Consider the following 21,575-nt stretch of genomic DNA (forward strand, 5'->3'; position numbering starts at 1 on the left):
CATTTGTATGTGAGCCCCGACTGCTTTTTCTGTGTGTCAGCACCCCTGACCCAAAACAGGTTCCCCACCCCTGCTTCAGCCCCTCCATTCACTCAGAATGTATCAAAAATAAAAATCACTCACCTTGCACCACGACGTCAGGTTTAAAAGCAGTTGAAAATCTCCTATTTAAGGGATCAATTTCGCCAGTAGCTAGAAACCCCTATGATACAGAGGAAAAAGAAAGAACTCAAGTAAGATGCTTTTAACATTCAGTCCAGTTATAAGGGATCTGCATGCTAATCCTTAACCTCCCACAAACACAACCCAGAACATCTATCTCCTCTATTTTACTATACAGTGTTTTCAGTAAAACTTTAGTTGTAATTTGAAAAAAATCCTGCAGGAAAGGTGTTTACATTCAGGGCTGAAGTCAGTTTGCATTCCTACCTGGTTGCTTCTGTCATTTTTTGTAGCTACAGAGAAACACCAGAAAGTTAACCCTTTACTGAGCTTTTACTGGGCTTGGGCTAGGACTCATCTGGGGTTTAATCTCAGAAAACTGAAGGTTCAGTTCAATCTGCATAAGCATGTTAATGGCTATTTAAACCGCCGAAGGAGTTTCTCCTGCTTCATTCACTCCAAAGGAGCCCCTAGCTTCTTCCCTGCGATCATCCCTCCGCATGATCCTTCTCGAGCTCTTCACTTTTCTCATGTCTCTAAGAATGGTGACAGAGCCCAGTAAGGTTATGGCTACAATACTGAGGTATTTTGAAATAACACAGCTACACACAAAACTCATTTTGAAATAGCACCCAGCTATTTCAAAATACCATTTCCAGAGACATAGCACTATTTCAAAACAGTGTCATTGGGTGCCATTATAGCTGTTTGGTCCTCTTGCTTGGCCTTTTCTACTTTCACAACAGTTTGTGGTCCTGCCTCAGTCTCAGGCTAGAATGCTTTGCAGTAGTCTCTGACGAGGTAGCCCAAGACAGTACAACACATTTTCATACAGTAAAGCAAAAAGGTAAGAAGTGTACGGAAATGAAGCTAGCTGTGTGTCAAAAAGAACAAATACTTTCTAACTAGTTCAAGTTGGATCAAGAAACAGAAAGAATCACCACTTCTAACTGACTCACAGACATGCCTCTGCCACAAAATATATTGGATCCAGTTGAAAATGAATGAGAGCAGGTTGGACTGGGCTGTTCTGAGAGGTCAGCGCACCTCAAAGTGAACTGAAACATTAACTCGCTTATTTTGCAGGTAAATTACCTCTGCTAATAGGGAACTGAGAATGTATAAAGACTGGCCCCACAGATGAGGCAACTTTCCACCTGGGACACGATCCACCGAGTGAGGATTTGCATATTCTTCATCCACCTGCCAACAAACATGTGCAAGAGATTAGCCCTATACCTGGTTACAAGAGATATTACAGATCACGTTTCAAAACACTTTTTGCTGTTAAGGGATCTGAATCTTTCAGATGTTTAACTTGCCATCATTAGTAACACCATGTTTCCATCGCTGAGACTGCACGCTCTTTCGGACAAAGCCCACAGCAAACTTTGTACAGGGCCTAACGCAGCAGAGCCACCATGCTGACCAAGACTTTGGGGCATGAATACAGTGAAATGATTTATACTTTACATTTTCTTTTTCCTATTGCTGCCTTGCCCCTGCTGTCTTTGAATCAGTGTGGGATCTGCTTTGTAACTCCTTACCAAGTAAACCTGGAATGAAAGCTGCACATACACCCTGAAAGTACATACTGTGCTACCCACACTGGCTGTGTCTACACTTACATTCCTCTTTCAAAAGAGGAATGCAAACGAAGGAAACAGAAAATGCGAATGAGGCACTGATTTGCATATCTCTTGCATTATTTGAATAATCTTGTTTGGAAAGATGTTTTTGAAAGAACGAAAGCAGTGTAGATGGGGCCCTTTCAAAAGTAAGCCCCAGCTTTGAAAGAACCCTTCTTCCTGAAACAAAATAGGAAGAAGGAGGGTTCTTTCGAAGATGGGGCTCACTTTCAAAAGAGCCCCATCTACACTGCCTTCTTTCTTTCAAAAGAATCTCTTTTGAAAGAGATTATGGAAATGAAGCATGATATGTAAATCAGTGCCTCATTTGCATTTTCGATTTCCCTCATTCGCATTCCTCTTTCGACAGAGGAATGCAAGTGTAGACACATTCAGTATGGACAAAGCCCCATCTACACACTTCTTGAAACCTCTACCAGATTTATACCATTTCCCAATGAAGGCCAAAAGAAAGGCTCAAGTGCTGTGCACATAGCAGGCAGGGAGGTGCATTTTTACTCCTATTTAGCTTCAGATGTGTAAAGATGACTGGAGATGTCAACACTCAGTCTTTAGTCTGGCCTGCTCTGGATTTAATGTTCTGAGTTGGTGAGAATTGGGAAGTTTTAGCTTGGGAGGGAGAGGCTGCCTTAGAAGGAAGGTATTTCATAGGTTAGTAGCTTGAACTAGCAAACAGTTATGGCTGGCTGGGTTTTGTGACCAAAGAGTGCATCAGGTAGCTCACTAAATCCAACCTTAAAAAAAAAAATCTGATTTATCTGGAATTTACCTCTGACTCCCAGGTTTTCAAAAACACAGAGTTGACAGATGATGAACAGACTACAAAAGGCAAGGCAGAGCCACTTTATTTCCTTGAATGGGGATCTGCTCTCCTTCCAGTGTAGACACATTTCTCATAATTATCCCCTTGCAATGGCCAACCCCCTCTCTCTCCTTCTCGCCGCCCCACCGAAAAGCTACAAACCAATTGTCCTTGTTTTTTAATGTAGACAACTTTCTAATCTGGATTTTCTTCACTAGGTCTAAAATGTCCACATGCACACAGATAAAAACTGACTATCATTTTTTGTGCCTCTTTCATAAGCCTCAGATTAGATAGTTAGCCAGATAGAAACCCGAAGTTTTGCCAGCGTCTCATAAAAAGCCAAAGCTGCTACACAAATGTTTTAGTTAATTACAAGGGACAAAGGCATTTCTCATGTGGCAAACCTATATTGGTCAAGTACAAGAAATGATTACATGGATACTTATTTTGAAAGCTATGAGAGATGCTGCATTATCACAATACCTTGTCTGGAGGGACAGCATACAACTCCGGCATCAGAAGAATTCCATTCTTTTCTCTAATAATTATTCCTTCCAGTGCCTCTCTGTACTCTTGGACCTGGAAACAAAAGTAAAAAAGGTGGTGAAAGCTCATCTTGCCTTAAAAAGAGAGGGAAAGGAGCCCGTGTTATGCATCATGGAAAGAACATTAAACAATATTGAAATCTTAGAAGCAGCTAATAAATCTGCTCTAACTAGGTCTGATTCAAGACAGTGCAGCAGTGAAGAGATTATACTGTGCTGCCAAATGGAAGACCTGGGTTCAAATTCTAGACTTGTTTTCCAGGTTGGTGAGCAAAAAACACTTATTTTAATACTAATACTACTACCACCACCACCAATTTAGTATCCAGTTCAGCTGGAACACAAATTCTCCTTTGCCTCCAAGAAAGCTGTGACCCCGTTTCTTTATATCTTATCTAGGAAGAAGGGGACCTTGAAACTTCTGTGCTGTGCCATGCTTCACAGTATGGAAAAGCTAAGGAAAAACTGTATTTTTAGATTCCCTTTCAACAGTGTATTTTTCGATTTACATTCTAAAAGGTGTGCCATGACCTTTTGTGTACAAAGAATAATGACTGTTACTTGTTCTAAACATGTCACTGTAATGACAAAATGGTTAGACACCTGTGTTGACCCCCATCCCTCCAGTGTGCCCAAAGCATTCAATATGATTAATTCTCCTTCATTCAGATCCTATTTTGCCCTTCAGACATCTCCAAGTCTCAGCTGAATCAGGTTTTTCCAAGATTTTATGAACCAAAATGAATTTGATCTGAGATTTTAGTCACTGAGTTTGTTGAACTTCCCATTTTAAATTGATGAAGAGTCCCCATTAGGTTGTGGGAAAGACAAAAAGAAGCATTTTCATTGTTTTAACTAACTGTCTTTTCTTCCCCAAAGATAAGCAAAACAAAAGAAGATTATATTATATAGCTTTTGACTTCTCCTGACTTCTTTGGCAAGATTTGTAACTAGAATCTGAAGCAGGATCTAAGATTCTGCAATTCCTGGGGGATGAAAAGACTATAAAAAGAAAATAAACACAAACATTGTTTTGAAAGTAGGAGAAAGCTTTCTTCTGAGATATTCAAATGAATAGGGTTCTGGTAAGACAAATGTCATTCTGGATAAGGTCAGTGGTCAGTTACTCTAGTGTCTTTCTGCCATCATTAGGGCTACGTCTACACGTGAAGCCAACATCGAAATAGCTTATTTCGATGTAGCAACATCGAAATAGGCTATTTCGATGAATAACGTCTACACGTCCTCCAGGGCTGGCAACGTCGATGTTCAACTTCGACGTTGTGCGGCACCACATCAAAATAGGCGCTGCGATGGTACGTCTACACGCCAAAGTAGCACACATCGAAATAAGGGTGCTAGGCACAGCTGCAGACAGGGTCACAGGGCAGACTCAACAGCAAGCCGCTCCCTTAAAGGGCCCCTCCCAGACACAGTTGCACTAAACAACACAAGATCCACAGAGCCGACAACTGGTTGCAGACCCTGTGCATGCAGCATGGATCCCCAGCTGCCGCAGCAGCAGCCAGAAGCCCTGGGCTAAGGGCTGCTGCCCACGGTGACCATAGAGCCCCGCAGGGGCTGGAGAGAGAGCATCTCTCAACCCCCCAGCTGATGGCCGCCATGGAGGACCCGGCAATTTCGACGTTGCGGGACGCGGATCATCTACACAGTCCCTACTTCGACGTTGAACGTCGAAGTAGGGCGCTATTCCGATCCCCTCATGAGGTTAGCGACTTCGACGTCTCACCGCCTAACGTCGAAGTTAACTTTGAAATAGCGCCCGACGCATGTAGCCGCGACGGGCACTATTTCGAAGTTAGTGCCGCTACTTCGAAGTAGCGTGCACGTGTAGACACAGCTTAGAAGACACAACAAGAAACCCCATAACTGCCATTTACAAAATAACCTGCCTGTAGGGGAAGTTGCTCCTCGACTAAAGGAAGTTAGTGGCTGGCTCATATCCTGAAGTATAAGGATTTATAACCCTTATAAATGGCTAATCTCTTGGTATTCAAATGTGCTGATCCTACTCAGAATCCTGTTAAGCATTTAGCCTCAGTGATATCTTGCAGCAATAAATTCCACAGACTAGTTTTGCATTTCCTCTCAAGAAGCTGTGGTGAAGTTTTTCTTTAGTATTGTGACGTTTAGATGTTTCAAAATTCTCTTTCTAGCTATTCTTTCATTCCTTTTACACACAAACTATTTAAATGAGGCTTGCTGGCCTGTGCTTCCCAGCATCACCCTTGTGCCCTTTTTTGCGAGTACAGTATTTTGCCTTGTTTCAACCACCTGTACGCTACATATTAATCGTACTTGTATTAGTCTCTCAGCCTCTTAATTCTTGAGTTTCTTCATAACACTTGAACTGATACCATCTGATCTGGCTGAGTTGTTGCTGCATAATTTGACCAAACCTGCCAACAGCAATTTGATAGGATAATAAGCATAGTGGATAAGGAGGAAGTGGTAGATGTGGTATACCTAGACTTTAGTAAAACATTTGACATAATCTCACATGACTTTATTTACTTTAGTAAAACATTTGATACAGTCTCACATGACCGTCTTATAAATAAACTAAAGGAACACAACCCAGATGGGACTACTAGGGTGGTGCATAATTGGTTGGATAGGCATTCCCATAGAGTACTCATCAATGGTTCACACGCACGATGGAAGGACATAACAAGCAGGGTTCCACAGGGATCAGTTTTGGTTCTGTTCAGTATCTTCAACAATGATTTAGACAATGGCATAGAGAGTACACTTTTAAAGTTTGTGAATGAGATCAAGCTAGGAAGGGTTGCAAGTGCTTTGGAGGATAGGGTTATAGTTCAAAATGATCTGACAAACTGGAGAAATGGTCTGAGGTAAACAGGATGAACTTCAACAAGGACAAATGTAAAACCATCCATTTAGGAAGGACCAATCAGTTTCATATATACAAAACGGGAAATGAGTCTCTAGGAAGAAGTACTGCAGAAAGAAATCTAGGAGTCATAGTGAATAAGTTAAATGAGAGTCAACCGTGTAACACTGTTGCAAAAATAGCAAACATCACTCTGGGATGTATTAACAAGAGTACTATTAACAAGACGCAAGAAGCAATTCTTCCACTATGCTCTGTGCTGATTAGGTCTCAACTGGAGTACTGTGTCCAGTTCTCAGAACCACATTTCAGAAAAGATGTGGATAAACTGGAGAAGATCCAGAGAAGAGCAACAAAAATGATTAAACGTCCAGAAAGCATGACTATGAGGAAAGACTGAAAGAACTGGGTTTGTTTAGTGTGGAAAAGAGCAAACAGAGGGGACACAATAAGAGCTTTCACGTACCTAAATGGAGAGAGAGAAATGTTTCTCTTTAACTTCTGATGATAGAACAAAAAGAAATGGGATTAAATTGCAGCAAGGTTTAGGCTGGACATTAGGGAAAGCTTCCCAGCAGTAAGGGTGGTTAAGCACTGGAATGCATTGCCCAGGGAGGTTATAGAACCTCCATCACTGAAGATTTTTGAAAGCAGGTTAGATAAACATCTGTCAGGAATGGTCTGGATGGTGCTTGGTCCTGCCATGAGTGAACAGTATTGGACTGATGACCTCTCGAGGTCCCTTCCAGTTCTAGTATTCTATGATTAATATCAGGACGCAGGACAAAGGAGTCAAGGAGGCTGTAGTAACAAAGCTAAAATGTAGCCTTATGCAATGTAATGTGTCTCAGTGTACCTTGCCAGACATCCTTTCTGACTAGTCGAAAGGAACCACCTAGTGCTCTTGGTAAAGATGAATCAAGCAGGCTGTTTGTGCTTGTTATTAATGTTAAATCAGGAACAAACCAAAAGGGTCCTGGTGGCTCAATGCTGTCACCCTTTTACTTTAAGGACTGAATTTCCTCAGTCATTAAAAAGTGTAAGGTCATTGGGATTTTGGGTTTCTTTTTTTGTATTATGAATGAATTTGTAATAGCAGCAGTTACTTTAGTCTTACAGTTTTGTAATTCTTGCTTGTGAGAGTGAAGCATGGGAGAATTTGAAAAGAGATTTGTCTGAGGGCCAGTACAGAACCCATATGGTCAGAAGAAGGCCAGATTAGCGGCCCTGATGTAAGAAGCAAGGACGCCCAATCTGTGAAGATAGCAAATCCCATCAAAACCACGGTGGGGCAACACCCAGAAAAGTCATCAGTAGACTGATATTAAACAATGAAAACAATCTCTGGATAAGCACATGTTGCAAAGTGACTGATTACCACATGATGCAGCAATATCCGTAGATTAACATGAGAGGGGAGACCTGTGGAAGATGGGGTTTCTTGCAGGGTTCTTCAGGTTTGTCCTACCAAAACTTCTCCCCCAAGAGCACTGCATCATGACCAACAGAACTCAGCTCCTCTCTACCCACAATCAATCCATCTGGCCACCAGATTGTACCAGCCCTGGACTGGTAACTGTGGCATCGACTGGCAAGACAGTGTGTGGGTGCATGCATGCTAGCTGGTTTACTGCTCTATTCTTAATAAACACAGCCGACTGCTTTATCCCCTGAAAAAGCTCCTGTGTGCTTCTTATAAGCATGACAGGCCCTTTGCACAAGCCCCATCCACAAGGATGAGGTCTGCCTGACATTTGGGCAGTGCTGACCTGCACTAGCTGGACCCCAGCAAGCTGCCAGCAGCACTGTTGGGCGTGTTATTCTGGCACAATCAGGACCACCACATGCCCACTCAGTAAGGCTGCCAACTGTCTAACAGTGTAATTCCAAGGGCCCTTGTCCTGCCCCTTCTCTGGGGTTCCATCCTCCACTCACTCCATCCCTCCATCACTCTCCCCTACCCTCACTCAGTTTGCCAGGCTGGGGCAGGGGGTTGGGTGCAGGGTCAGTCTCCAGCAGGAAGTTTGGGGCTGGAGGGGTCAGGGAGTTGGCATCTACCTAGGGCAGCTTCTGAACGCAATGGACACACCCCTCTGGCAGCAGCTCCTAGGTGTGGGGTCAGGGATTCTCTGAGTGCCTCTGCCTGTAGGTATTACCCCTGCAGCTCCCACTGGCTGCACTTCCCAGCCAATGGGAACTGCGGAGTGGGCACTCAGGACAGGGACAGCACACAGGAATAGCCCCAGGACCACAGGGACAACCCAGTCACTTCCAGGAGCAAGGGTGGTCAGGAAGCGTGTCTTAGCCCCACCACACTGCTGGCAGCAGCCAGGAAGCCCCAGGCCCTTTCAATCACCTCTACTGCCCCCACCCCCATCAGCAGGCCTGAATTTAACAATTAGCTGCAGCACCTCCTTCAAATGGTGGTCATTAAAGGGCTGGCAACTTTGCACTCTTGGAGAGCGAGTGCTTGAATCAACAATGAAAGATACACTATTCTTCCTCAAAACAAAAAGCAGTCAAGTAGCACTTTAAAGACTAGCAAAATGGTTTATTAGGTGAGATAATTTCAAGTTCAGAGAGTTCATTTTTGATCATCTTTAAAGTGCTACTTGACTGCTTTTTGTTTTGATAGTGTATACACTAGCACGGCTCCCTCTCTGTTACTATTCCTCCTCAGAACAGAAGCTCTTCGAGGGAGCCAATCCTGAAGCACAGAGGCTTGCAGACACAGAAGATCGGGTTTGCAGATGCGGGGGACAAAGGGTCAGGCTGACAGAGAAGAGGTATCACATGTGGGTGGTGAAACATGCTGTACTGATCCACATGGCACTGCCCCAAGAAAATCACTCCAAAGGTTCTTGTGCCCTTATGGAAGCCCCATCACAGCGCCATTGCTACTTCATTAGTCCAGGTGAAGGGAGAGGATTCTTTCCTCTGGCCTCCCACAGCACCTTCCGTGCATAGTCCATCTCCTCAGGCACTTGGGAAGGATTTTTCCCTAAAACAGCCAACAGGGAGCACGGGGTGGAAGTAGTCCAGGGGATTTACTCAGAAACAAAGAAAAGTAACTGATAATCCAACCAAGCCCAGGAACAGCCATGCTTCTTAGTGCTTTTCCATTCCAGCCTAACTCGTGCAGTTTGTTCCCACCTTACCTGAATTTTGTCCCCATTAAACACACCGTCAATTAGGAAGTAGGTCCAGAACACTGGCCACTCACATTCTATATTCTCAAACAGTTTGAGCTCAGCAGGATCATAGTGTAACCGGTTTGGATCCTAAAAATAAAGTCATAGTCATTTAATATTCTTTACAGATAGATATTGCATCTAAGCCCTCTCAAACCCAAAGGAAACACAGGTTCAAGTCACATGCCTACACATGGTTTTTCTTCTCACACATATGTACCCACACTCAATGAACCAAATCCCAATGAGATCCCAGGAACCTAGGACTCAAAGTCCCCTCTGCTCTGCCCACTCTTGGAGGACTGTATGCATGTGGAATTAACCTGTGCTCCTAGGTGGGTGTGACATCGAGCATGCGATTATTTCGCCTTAGGAACAATAAACAGTTACAAACATATATTTTGATATTAGAAAGGCAAATTATGTTTTTTGTTGTTAATAATTATTTTGCTATAATTGAAGCTCCTTTGGCCAGCACTCATCAAAAGCGTGGATGTGTTGATCTTTGGATCACACAACCATTTGCAACAGTGGCCAGCAACCTGTGCCCAATGTGGTGCAGGTGGTTCTTCAGGGTAAACTGCCGGAGGGCTGCCAGACAAGTTGTTTACCTTGTGTCTGTAGACATGGCCACGTGCACCTCATCCCTGCCAGCCAATGGGAGCTGTGGCAAGCTTCGGTCCCCGCTGCCTATGCTGCTTCCAGCAGCCCCATTGGCCAGGAACAGCGCACTGCCGCCCATGGGTGCTGCAGACAGCTGTGCCTATGGAGGCAAGAAAAGTAACCTGTCTGGTGACCCACCAGTGGCTTCCCCTGGTGAGCTTCACATGACTGATGCACCACTGCTGTGTACTCTTCCTGACAATACATAATCTTAATTAGGCTTTGGGCTATCTCACTAGATGTAGCACAACATAACAAAACAGGCTTTAAAATGTCTACTGAAAATCTGCAGAAGGACCTCTCTTGGTGTTTTATAGCCATCTCGAAGGAAGCGAGAGCAGCCGTAACGCCCCTGTGGGAGGAGAAAAAAACATTCCTGAAAAAGCTGACATTGCATAGTAGTTCTTTTTTGTTTTATATCAGATTAAGGGTGGGGACAGCTACCTCTTCTTCCTACTCACACATGCTGTGCCTTGCCATCCTTCAGCTAACTGGCAGGAGAAGATAACGCAACTTATTACCTCCTCTCTCAGAGCTGTCCCTAGTCACACACACAGTATGCAGCTGTGTAGGGTACCCCCAAATTTGAGGCACCACTTTGCCCCCCAAATGCTGCACCTGTGTATGCCTAGTAATGCCAGAGAACAATGCTGATTCAAGCAACCCCATTCCTCTGGCCACCACTCTGCCCTGCCTCCTGACCCAATCCCCCCAGCCCCTCCACATCCCCGCTCCACCTTCCAGTCCCGGGGCCTAATTCCCCTGCCCCTCTGCATCCCCATTCTGCCTCCTGGCCCCACAGGCCAATACCCCAGCACATCCACCTCCTGGCCCCACAGCGCAATACCCCAGCACCTCTACCCACATCCTGACTCCCACCCCACCAACCAAATCCCCCCCAGTTCCCCAACCCCCTTTCTCCAGCTGCCTCCCATCTCTGGTGGCCCCAATGTTCTGGCAACTGCTCAGCTTCCCAGTCCACAGCTCTGGTGGGACACATAGCTCCCCCTTCGACCTGCTGCCCCACCAGCCTCCCTGCCCTCCTCCCAACTCCCTGAGCATAGTCCCCACTACTGCAGAGTTGCTGTCCAGCTCCCTGCAGGGGAAAGAAGGGTGCAGGTGCTCAGGTTGCGTAGGACACCCAAAGACATGAGGATGGCCCTGTCCTCTCCCTCCAACAAACAGACCAAGGGGGGAAAAGAGAACTCGTACTTGCAATTTGGTGATGATTTCACTTTTGGTTGCATTAACAATGTTCACATCCTCCACTGCAAACGCTGGGTAAGAAATAATGGACAAGAGTCCAGCATCAATTTCCTTCGATGTGGATGCCCTTGGCAACATGGAGTACAGAATAGACTAAGCAAAACACAAAACACACAACAAAAATACATAAGCCAATCAGCCTCATTCAAGGGTTTATGTCAGATGCAGAAAGAGTCCATCATCCATGTTCAAAACAGCTGGGAAGTTACTGAATGAGAACTGTCTACACGGGAATGTTCAAAATGACTGATTGATGACAGGTAACCTACTCCACATAAGATATATAGTGTTGTGTGTGAAATCACCTGTATGCTAAAGTTCTGGGTTTTTTTAGTCTTCATGTTCTATAAGCAAAGTGCTTTTTGCTGGCTGGTTTGGACTCCCTCATAGCAAAGGAACTTTGAAGGCTACACTTTACCTGACAGTGTTCAACTTCATCAGGAAGGACGTGAATCACTGACTTGCAACCCCCATGGGCTCCAAAAAGGTCGAGTTCATCAATTGCTTCCAGTGCAGCCTTCAGAAACACAGACACACATTAATCCAGATTTATGCATTGCCCACCCAATCCAACATCCATTGAAGACCATGGAAAGCTGTCGAATGACTTCAAAAATTTGTGGATTGGGCTCCTGCACACTTGGTAAGGAATAGCGGGAACTTCTGACCTTACTCTTACATTAATACAACTTTCTTCTGAATTTAGATTTGAGCAGACGTAAGATGATTCCCCCACAACTTTCTAGCAGTTAAAAATGAAATGCATAACGATCAAACTATTACAAGAACAATCTATCACTACTGCATTAAGATAATATTGCTGATTCCCCAGTTCTCAAACTCCCAAAGAATCCCATGCTTCACCATTCTTCAAGTGACCATTCAAAAATAAGGGCTTTACAGCATGCCTCCAAGTCAACCAGCCCAAGCTATTTCAGTCCAAAGGACACCCAGATCCTTCTAGTTCAGCTGTTACAGTCTTTACGAGGAACAAGGGTGAGGTGGGCTCCTCCAAGGGAGCTGGAGAAGTATCTCCAAAATTAATGATGGGGACAAGAAGATCTATACCAAAGGGGAAGTGAAATTTATAACTCTGATTGGATGGGGAACGTTGAGCTGCAATGGGGACAAGACAAAGAGGCAGCTGATGCCTGGCGCTCAGGAGCCAGACAAGCAGAGCTGAATTTCTCATGAGCTCTGTGCTGGAATTGACATCCATGGAGTTACACCAGATGGGGATGTGTCCCCTTGTCCGTTTTCATTCTCGGAGGTCACCGCAGAGCAAATTGATTTTTGACACAAGCAGTGTGCGAGTAGCCCTTTCTGCCTTGTTCTCTCTGGAGACATGGATATATAAAATCCTTCAAAGCTAGTATCAGGAGTGTTATTGCCAAGCTCTGATACTATGAGTAGTCCCTCTCTGCTGGTCTGTTGTATAAACCTGTAGATCAGTGATGACAAGAATTTCCTGCAGAGGAATTTACAGCTAGACTCACACAGTCTTAAAGGCAAGCAAGCATGTACACACCCCATCAAGAAACCATGCTCTGTGCCGCACTGCTGCCATGGGACCCAGCAGGGTCTCAACATTCGCAAGGGTTCTGTGCTGGAAACCCTCACAAATGTTGAGTTTTGCGAATATGGCATCCCCCCGTCCGCTGGCACTCCCACCCAGGGCCCTGGGGAAGTGGTGGCTGCTGGCGCTCCCTGCTCAGAGCCCTGGGGGAAGTGGCAGCTGCCAGCACTCCATGCCACGGAGCCCCAGAGAAGCAGCCACTCCAGCCGCTCGCAAATAATTGAATTTGAGAACCTTACGTTCGTGGATATTGAGACTCTACTGTAGTTATCCTCCACTGCACAGATCCCTCCCTTATCTCTTGTATTTGCAGTGAAAGAGCAACGGTGATGAACGCAGAACACCCTCATTTTTGTTTGGTTCCACGATGAGTCACGTTGCTCCCACCCATGTGCAAACACCTGCTTTGCTCAGTGTCACAGTGGATTGCTCAGCGAAAAGCAAACATCCACGCTGCCGTGCGACATCAGCCAGATTATCTCAGAGCAGGGAGATACTGCACAGTGCTCACTCCCAGGCCCGAACAAAGGAAGGGTGCATGCACACACACCCAACACCCACACAGGCAGAAACACACAGGCACCGAAAAGCTCCACAGCGCTGGAGGCCCTCCGGGCTCCCTTGCAAAGCTCAGCTAGCTGTGGGGCAAAGGTGAACGTGGCAGCCACAGCCTGGGCCCGGTGCTGGCCAGGTGAGGGGTGCTTGGGCTGAGGCAGGGCCTGGGGAGGAACAAACCCAGGGTGGCGGCCCTGCTGTAGAATCAGAACCTCTGAAATTCCTGCTGAGGGCATGTTGAGCATACTCAGTACCACCACACGTAGCTGCTGCTCTCACTTCCACGCAGACGCAGCTGTCGACTCTTCACGGGGGTTCAAAAGGGGCAAAGGAGGCAAATGGCAGTGGGGTGATGGGAAGAGTCTGAGGAGGGTGCCCAATTTTACCAGCCTGGGGGGCCCAGTGCCTGTAGAGGGAGGGAGAATAGGGGCTGGAGGGGAAAGATCAGGTGAGGGGATGAAAGCTGGAGTTCATGGGTGGAGGGGAGATGCTGCTGGCCCCTTTGTGGGGTTCTGCCCCCCAGACAGGGAGGGGCAGGGGGGCATCAAGGGGCATTTTGCTCTCCTGAAAAGTTCAGCTGGCTGCAGGGGAGAGGCAGGTGCGGTGGCCCTGCACCACTTGCGCCCTGGGGTATTTGGGCTGAGATAACCAGACCATAGGGTTGTCCCCCCACCATCCCCGCACACAAACACACACACACACACACACACACAAACACACACACACACACACACACACACACACACACACACACTGTATCTTAAACCATCACTCCCAGCCCCCTGTACTCCCCACTCCAGCACCCCGCCTTGAGCCCCTCATGAGCACTGCTGCCTTGTTCTGGGCATCTCACACACCCCAATTCTTACTCCTGAATCCCTGACATCCCCAGCACCCTCCTCTAACTTCTGCAGCCCCAGATATTGTAACCCCCTGCCCTGAGCCCCTCATCCACCCCAACCCTGCCTCCTGTGTCTCCATGTCCCCAGCACCCTGCCCTGACTTCTGCACCCCTCCACACTCCAGTCCCATACCCTAAGCACCTCATATACCCCAGCCCTGACTCTGGCACCCCACACCACCAGCCCACTGCCCAGAGCCTCTCACACACCACCCCATAACTTTTCTGGAGTATTTCTTCTAATTGACTGGGACATTTGTTTAGCAGCTTAAAGCTGAGCTGTGTGCGGATAAATAGGCATTTTGGGGTGTTCGCCGGCTTGAGCTGTTACACAGGATGACAATGCGAGTACTCCAAGAGTTGTGTTCATTTTCCTTTTATTTGATTTCATATTAAATGAACATCCTAAGTATTGCTCCTTGTTAAGTATCCCTCATTTTAATATATTTTCTTCCACACCTATGGACTGTTCACAGTATATATTCATATCAAGGCTTTTGTTCATACATCCATACGCTACCTGGCTACACCTACACTACAGCGATCTGTCAACAGAAGTTACTTTTGGAAGAGCTCTACCGGCACAACTTCTGTCGACAGAGCAATTCGCTCTGTCCACAGAGAGTGGCCAGACTGCCCAGCCGCTTTCTCGACAGAAGGGGCAACCAAAAGCTCAGCAAACAGGGCTGCCGGGGTAACTGGAAGACCTGTCCGTTAACAGAGGGCCCCTCGAAGCGTCTACACGGCTTTTCTGTCGACAGAAACTGTAGTGGAGATGTAGCTCCTCACTATTGGTGTTGCATATAAGAAATTGTAGCCCACCCAAAAAAAAAATTCAACCCATCCAAGGATGGAAAATCTCAGAGGGAAAACGGCTCCTACGCCCTGCATGCCATCAGAGAGCCCCAGTGCATACGTGGGGCTGGGGCAGCTAGGAGAGCCCTGGGTGCACGGCAGCCAGGATCCCAGTACACGGGTCAGGTAGCAGGGGCAGCAGAGGGGTAGTGCAGCAGGGGCCCCAGTGCACATGGGCATGGCTGCTGGAGAGTGGCAGGACCAGGCTGGCTAGAGGGAGTATGAGAGGGCGGGGTCAGCTGGAGAGCCAGGGTGCTGGGAGAAGAACAGGGCCCACTGTGGGTGTGGTTGTCCATATTTACATGGAAAGCACGCATGCGCGCGCACACACACACACATTCCTGCGTATGGGCCAGCCTCCAGTACAGACAGGGGTCAGTAAAGATTTTTTATAAGAATGTACAAGACAATTACAGAGCAAGCTATCCTAACTCCCATCAATGTTTGGTCAGTAAGAACACGCAGAATTCTCATTCTTACTATCTAACATGTCTATAGAACTTTACTTAGAGGGCTCCTTATTATCCGTTTTGGAAACCTATTAGGCTCTTGGCATCAAGTTACTTGGTGTCAGTGAGTTCCACAGATTAATTAGGAACTGTGTAAAGAAGCAGAACGCCAGCTTTAAGTGTGCTGCCGGGTGGTTTCACTAAATGTCTCTTTGTCCTTGCACTGTGAGACAGAAGTGTTCACAACATCTGACTTGCACATCTATTGCTCACTTCCTCTCCAGAGTTTTCTTCTTACTTGACATTACTGTGGAAGCTGCATCCTTAACACCCAAGAAAGAACAAGCACTCTGTGCTGGTACATCTAGATACATCTCTGAAAGAGTCTTAACCCTCACCAGAAAGAGACATATCCAGACTTCACAGATTAGAAATAAGGCGATAAGAGGACTTAAAAGACACTAACATTCATGTACGATCTCCATTAAAATACATATTCCAATGTAATCAATCAGCAACCACAAAGTCAGATGACCCAAACCAGGTAGGCAAGTGAACATGTTAGAGAATCATGGTTCTAAATCTACATATGAAGTACAAACCAGTAAAAATATTCTCACCTTGGCCATACCTACAGAGCTTGCATTCAGTTCAGGGATACCCTGATTGGTTTTATCACCACGCTCCCATATTCCATAGTCCTGGACAAAAAGAAGCAAAACCAGTCAAGTTAGAAAACCATAGCTGCTAACAACAGCAGCAGCAGCAATGTGGGAAGGACCCACTTATTTATGGAGTTAGGAACTGAACCTGCGAAGGCATTTACTCATGCTTAACGTAAACCTCAGCAGGAGTGGAGCCTTAGTCATATATTATTTTTCTAATTAAGGAGGAATGTCAAAGCAAAGAAGGCAACTCCCGTGCCACACACCTTCTCTCTATCCCTTCACATCACTACTCCCTCCTTTCTCTTTAAAAAAACAACTTGGTAACTTTTTTCTTTTTATACAAAGAGTGATTTTTTTTAAATGACAAACTGGGACAATAAGTACCAAGAAAAGCAAATCTTACATCAAATCATGATAAGGTTTGGAAGTCCCTATTTTCAGAGACCAATGACCATGGACATGTCATTGGTTTCAGTGGTGCTACTCACAAAGGAAAGTGCTACTCCAGAATGCCAAACCAGGCCCACCAGGAATTCAAGGGTATGTGGGAGAACACAGTTTGACCCATTAACCTGTATTTCCTTCAAAGTCTTCAAACTCTGGGTACATTTGTGCTTGTACATTCCTCTTTTAAACAATACAGTTGGTTAAATGGTTTATCAAAGCAGACTCAATGTATCATCTCAGACATATGCAATGCTTTCTAATGGGGGTAATTTCATTTGTGCACTGAATGAGAAACAGTCTGCAGAGCCTCTCCTTGCTAAACCAAATTCAGGCTATATATGTAGTAAATAATCCTTTTAAATGACTGAACATGGATTGAAGAAGTTCTTCTGAAAGAACCTATCCTTAAACTTTAATCATTTCAGTTCCTCACTTCTTGTCTTTCTTATTCAGAGCAACAAGTTCCAAGCAACGGGAATGCTGTACAAATTACTGTACAAACCAGTAATGAAATCCTATGATCAGATTTGCTGCTTCAGCCCCACCCGTCAGTCAGAATATATTCCTTTCCAGCACAGAAACATGAAATTCTGTTCAGTCAGTTCCTAGGAAATAGTCAAATTGTTTATAGATAAATGAGATACTTACAGCAACTTTATAGGCAGCCTCTATGTAAAAAACAAGATTCTGTATAAAGGCAACTTCATCAAGGGTGAATATAATATGCAACCCTGATTAAACACAGAACAAAAAAATTACATTCCTACATAAAAATTGAAATGTTTGACAGGAAATAAGTTCCAAATTTTCATTTACTTCACTAGCAACCAATCCCTGCTGAAATCAGTGATTTTCCTAGAGATCCCTGGACTATCTATGGCTGAGATAGTACTTTAAAGGCTGCTATTGCCTATTCTTTGTTTCAAAGGTTCATCAAAACTGTAAAATGCTCAGGGCGACATTCACACATAGGGCGAGTGCTGGAAGGTTTGACACCCATTTTTACAAGGAAGACAGCTGCAAGGGGGCCTGAGGACAGAAGGTACCAGAAGACCATGGGGTGGGTGGCCTCTCTAAAGCCCTCAAATAAGATGTTGCCAGTGAGCAGGGACCTATGGCCAGGACAGCTAGAATTCATCTTCATACAGTAGCTCTCTCTGATCAGTTTACCAACAACTGACCCACAATGGAGCTCAGCCTAAGCTCTGGGAAGGACAGCAATAGAACTACCACTACCATACCTAGGCCCAAAGGACTTCCATGAATCAGGACACACTGTGTGCTGTACATCTCCACAAGCCAGTTTTACTGAAACTAGCCTTCGAGTTATTGTTTTCTTAATAAATATTTGAATGTCATCTGATCCAGGTCTCTCTTCACAGAGACACTACATCTCCACAAGCACAGCACACAGAGAACTTAAAATGTAGCACTCTCATCTGAGATAGTCTATGTTTTATTTCACCCCAGGAGTATGAGACATCTTCCTGCCAGTTATCAAGGAGTCATATGAGGCACCAAAAAGAAATAGGTATTCCATTACAGCTCACTGTACCAGGTCCTCTTCTCCTCTAAAACTTTATGCATGGCAGGGAGTGGGTGTGTAAAGGGAAAGGCAGCCACTGGAGGCAAGTTTCCATTTTCAAAGCAGCTCCATATGGACCGATAAGCTCATCTGATTTCCCACCTGCATGTACCCTCATGACTCAAACTGGCTTGAACATTTCAGGTTGGAATCCTACTCTCAATGAACAGACTTTGGGCTTCCTCTTGACTGGTGTAAATCATGGCCTTATTATTTCTGGCATTTTGCCATCAGTTATTTAAACACGTAACTCAACAAAATGGTTAAGCAATAACTGCTTTTGATGCACAGCTAGGTAAATGATGCAAGTGCCATCTCCTCTAAGAACGATACCCCTTTGCAAATCCTCTCTAGTTTTGACTTAAAGGAAAGGGCTGGTATTCTGTGAGTGCTCCCATGAAGAAAAAGGAGACATGAGTTCCACAAGCAAAACCATGCCGGCAAAACTCATTCAAGCCATTATGCACAAAACCCAAGAGGCAGCCCTGACTACTCCGTGTACTTACAGAATGTGAGATAAATTGGAGACAGTGCTCCCATCATACATAGAAAAGTGGTGAGTGGTCAGTGACGATGCTAACATATAAACAAAGGTAGTCCCATTCTCTCCTCTTGTATATGAAGGAGGAGGAAATTGTAACATCTAGCACATAGTTAAGGAGTTTTGTTTTACAAATTTCTTCTATTCCCAAGTATATGTTTTGGTAATTTTGGTATTTTTTTTTAAGTGTACTCCATTTTGTAGAAGAAAGGCAGAATTCCGCACCCTTAAACTTTCATTGCTTATTTTTGTTGATCTGATGGAATGCAGCTACAACATTAAAACTTATCAAAAATGTGCATCACTGACCATGGCCAAATATACATACATCTTCTGCTCACCTGATGCAGTCATCTGAGCCAGGAAGAGCAGGAAAAGGGAAGTTGCGTCTACTTGTAGATGTCCCCACTGGTCATCCCCTACCACTGTGGCACAAGTAGCTGAGTTATACTTGGCATGCAAGCAGTCCTTGGTAGTTTGCGTATATTTAAACTTCTCTACTTTATCCACCTAAAAAAGAACATCCAGGATATTAAAGTCAAGAAACTTTACAAGAGAGACTTTTCAGCCAAGAACATATATGCTCCAAAAATAGGAAACAATATATTGATGCTCTGATTTTCATCTTACTCTCTTATGCTACAATTCCACAAAGCACTTAAGACTACACCTGTGCAATCTATATGCACAGCTATAAATGGAATTTGTTGTAGGTGGGACCAGTCATAAAAGTATAACAGAGCAGAGCTTTGCTTATAGCAACTGAACATATTAAAATACTTTTATTAGACCCACATCCACGGAAGTCTCAGATAAAAGAAAAGAAAAATTTGCTCTGAATTGAAATGCCTTGTAAGTAACAAACACTTGTCCACAGATATGCATGGCATAAATGTATTTCCTCATATGCAATCCATTTATATGACTGGTGGCTTAAATTTTAATCAAAAATGTATTGCCTTTTGTTTCAAATCTATGAGGCTAAGAGAGGTGCCAAAGGGATGCATTCTTTAACATATAAAAAAGACTTCAGAAAATCACAGGTCTTAGAAATGTCAATCATTCCTTCAACATGGGCAACCTAATCTCACCATTACTCTCTCCCTTTCATGCACCAATTGATGTTAAAGCACCAGATCTGGCCTTGCAAATGAGACCAGTAAATACTCATGGTTTATTAGATTACCTGTCTCATCATGCACTGCAAAAGTCCCCGCATCAGTTTCACGACATTCTGTAAGATTAAAAGAGAATAATTGAAGTCTAACTTCACCAGTTTGCTTACTAGTATTAGACAGTAATTAACAACAGGGCTCAGGGCTTCTACTACTGGCCTGCCATGAATGTGAACATGAACATCCCAAAATACTTTCAAAGAAATACATTTCTGCATATTTTCTTTTTTCAGATTTTTGCCTGAATGTGCTGTTCAGAGAAAATGACAAGTCACTTGAAAAAAAAAATTGGCATTTTCACCTCAATGTTAAATGTGTAACTGTGTATTTGGTATTTAGGCTTCATGAAAACTAGAGGGATGTTACTTGCATTGTTTATCTCTATCCCATTATAATGTAATACATAATGATAATTTGCTTTGAAATTTAGCACTTTAATGTACATTGTGTACATCCCTGCAACTAAATAAGAAAGAAGCTTTGTGGAATTCAAATGACATTTACATTGTGTACAGCCCTGCAACTAAATAAGAAAGAAGCTTTGTGGAATTCAAATGACATTTACATTGTGTACATCCCTGCAACTAAATAAGAAAGAAGCTTTGTGGAATTCAAATGAAGAACTTTTCTGTTAAAGTGCTAAATTTCAAAGCAAATTATCATCATGTATGATAGCCAGAGTAATCAAAATGCACTTCTCACTCTTGGTCATTGAAGGAAAAGCCTGCAGGGGTAGTGATACTTGTCAGCTTGTTTTCTGTGAGGAGAAGCTATAAGTATGGACTCAAGAAAAAATCCTGAATCTCTGGATTGTTCAAACTCTGGGAGGGAGGAGGAGTGGGGACAGAGCACGAATCAGGTGGGAGAAAATGTTGGGATAGAGGAGAGGAGTAGGAAGTGTGGGGCTCCAGTGCGTGAGAGGCACATGCAGCAGGGAAGGAGATAGGGGAGCCACAGGCAAAGCCCTGCAGGCTGCTGTGGTCCACTGACTAGTCTTGGCTTCCCATTGCTGATCTAGAGTACCAACTGATCTGGGGTGAGTGACTGGATTTTGGGCAGCAACCTACATGTAATGTGATTTTTGGTGTAACTCTCCATTTTATCACAAGGTCCAGTTTGTCTGGATGGCAAGATAAGGCTGGAGAGACTGAGGGGACTGTCTGTAGCTCTGTGATAAACCTCGTGTAGTGATCCAGCAGTTCACTACAGTAACTGGCTAGGTGAAATCTAATTATAGAACACACCCACGTTAGGTCTCTGCCCTGTTTTCTGACCATCTGCCCTGAAGTAGGCACTCACAGCTGAGAGCCACTCCAAACAATGAGACTGTAGCATTTTCTCCTAAATCCAGTAATTAAGTACATCTTTGTGCCCAAGAGAAAAACATTAGAAAAATTATGCAATGGCTTTAGAATTCAAGGAGATAACACACACTACTGAGTTTGGGCTACTTCTCGCATAAGAGGTTTCCAAGGCAATCACGGGTTAGGGATTAACGTCAACCATTAAAATACACCCAGTGCTTCCAAAACTGCAAGAGGACACTGCAGAAGTGCACAACAGACAACTCCATTCTGCTTACTACCTGGGGAAGGAGAGCTGAGCAGGGTTTCCAAGTGGGAAGAATTGACCTTGTGACTCTTCCCCTAACCTCATGCTGCTCATCA

At 44.6% G+C, this 21,575-nt stretch overlaps 1 protein-coding gene across 9 annotated transcripts in view; it reads right to left on the reverse strand.

Moving 5' to 3' along the window:
• Positions 1–21,575, reverse strand: part of PHKA2 (phosphorylase kinase regulatory subunit alpha 2) — an 86,506-nt gene that overhangs the window by 57,909 nt on the left and 7,022 nt on the right. For 8 of the 9 annotated variants that reach the window (XM_074993921.1, XM_074993946.1, XM_074993937.1 and 5 more), the window contains 11 exons: positions 19,920–19,967; positions 19,075–19,243; positions 17,256–17,338; positions 16,113–16,193; positions 11,575–11,673; positions 11,103–11,249; positions 10,189–10,242; positions 9,195–9,317; positions 3,100–3,195; positions 1,258–1,365; positions 124–202 (listed from right to left, as the gene is read on the reverse strand). In XM_074993921.1, the coding sequence (XP_074850022.1) occupies positions 124–202; positions 1,258–1,365; positions 3,100–3,195; positions 9,195–9,317; positions 10,189–10,242; positions 11,103–11,249; positions 11,575–11,673; positions 16,113–16,193; positions 17,256–17,338; positions 19,075–19,243; positions 19,920–19,967 (1,087 nt within the window). The remainder of the gene's footprint in view (positions 1–123; positions 203–1,257; positions 1,366–3,099; positions 3,196–9,194; positions 9,318–10,188; positions 10,243–11,102; positions 11,250–11,574; positions 11,674–16,112; positions 16,194–17,255; positions 17,339–19,074; positions 19,244–19,919; positions 19,968–21,575) is intronic. The other variant, XM_074993966.1, reaches the window with a different exon arrangement.

This window comes from Carettochelys insculpta, chromosome 1, assembly GCF_033958435.1.
Source record: "Carettochelys insculpta isolate YL-2023 chromosome 1, ASM3395843v1, whole genome shotgun sequence".
NCBI lineage: Eukaryota > Metazoa > Chordata > Testudines > Carettochelyidae > Carettochelys > Carettochelys insculpta.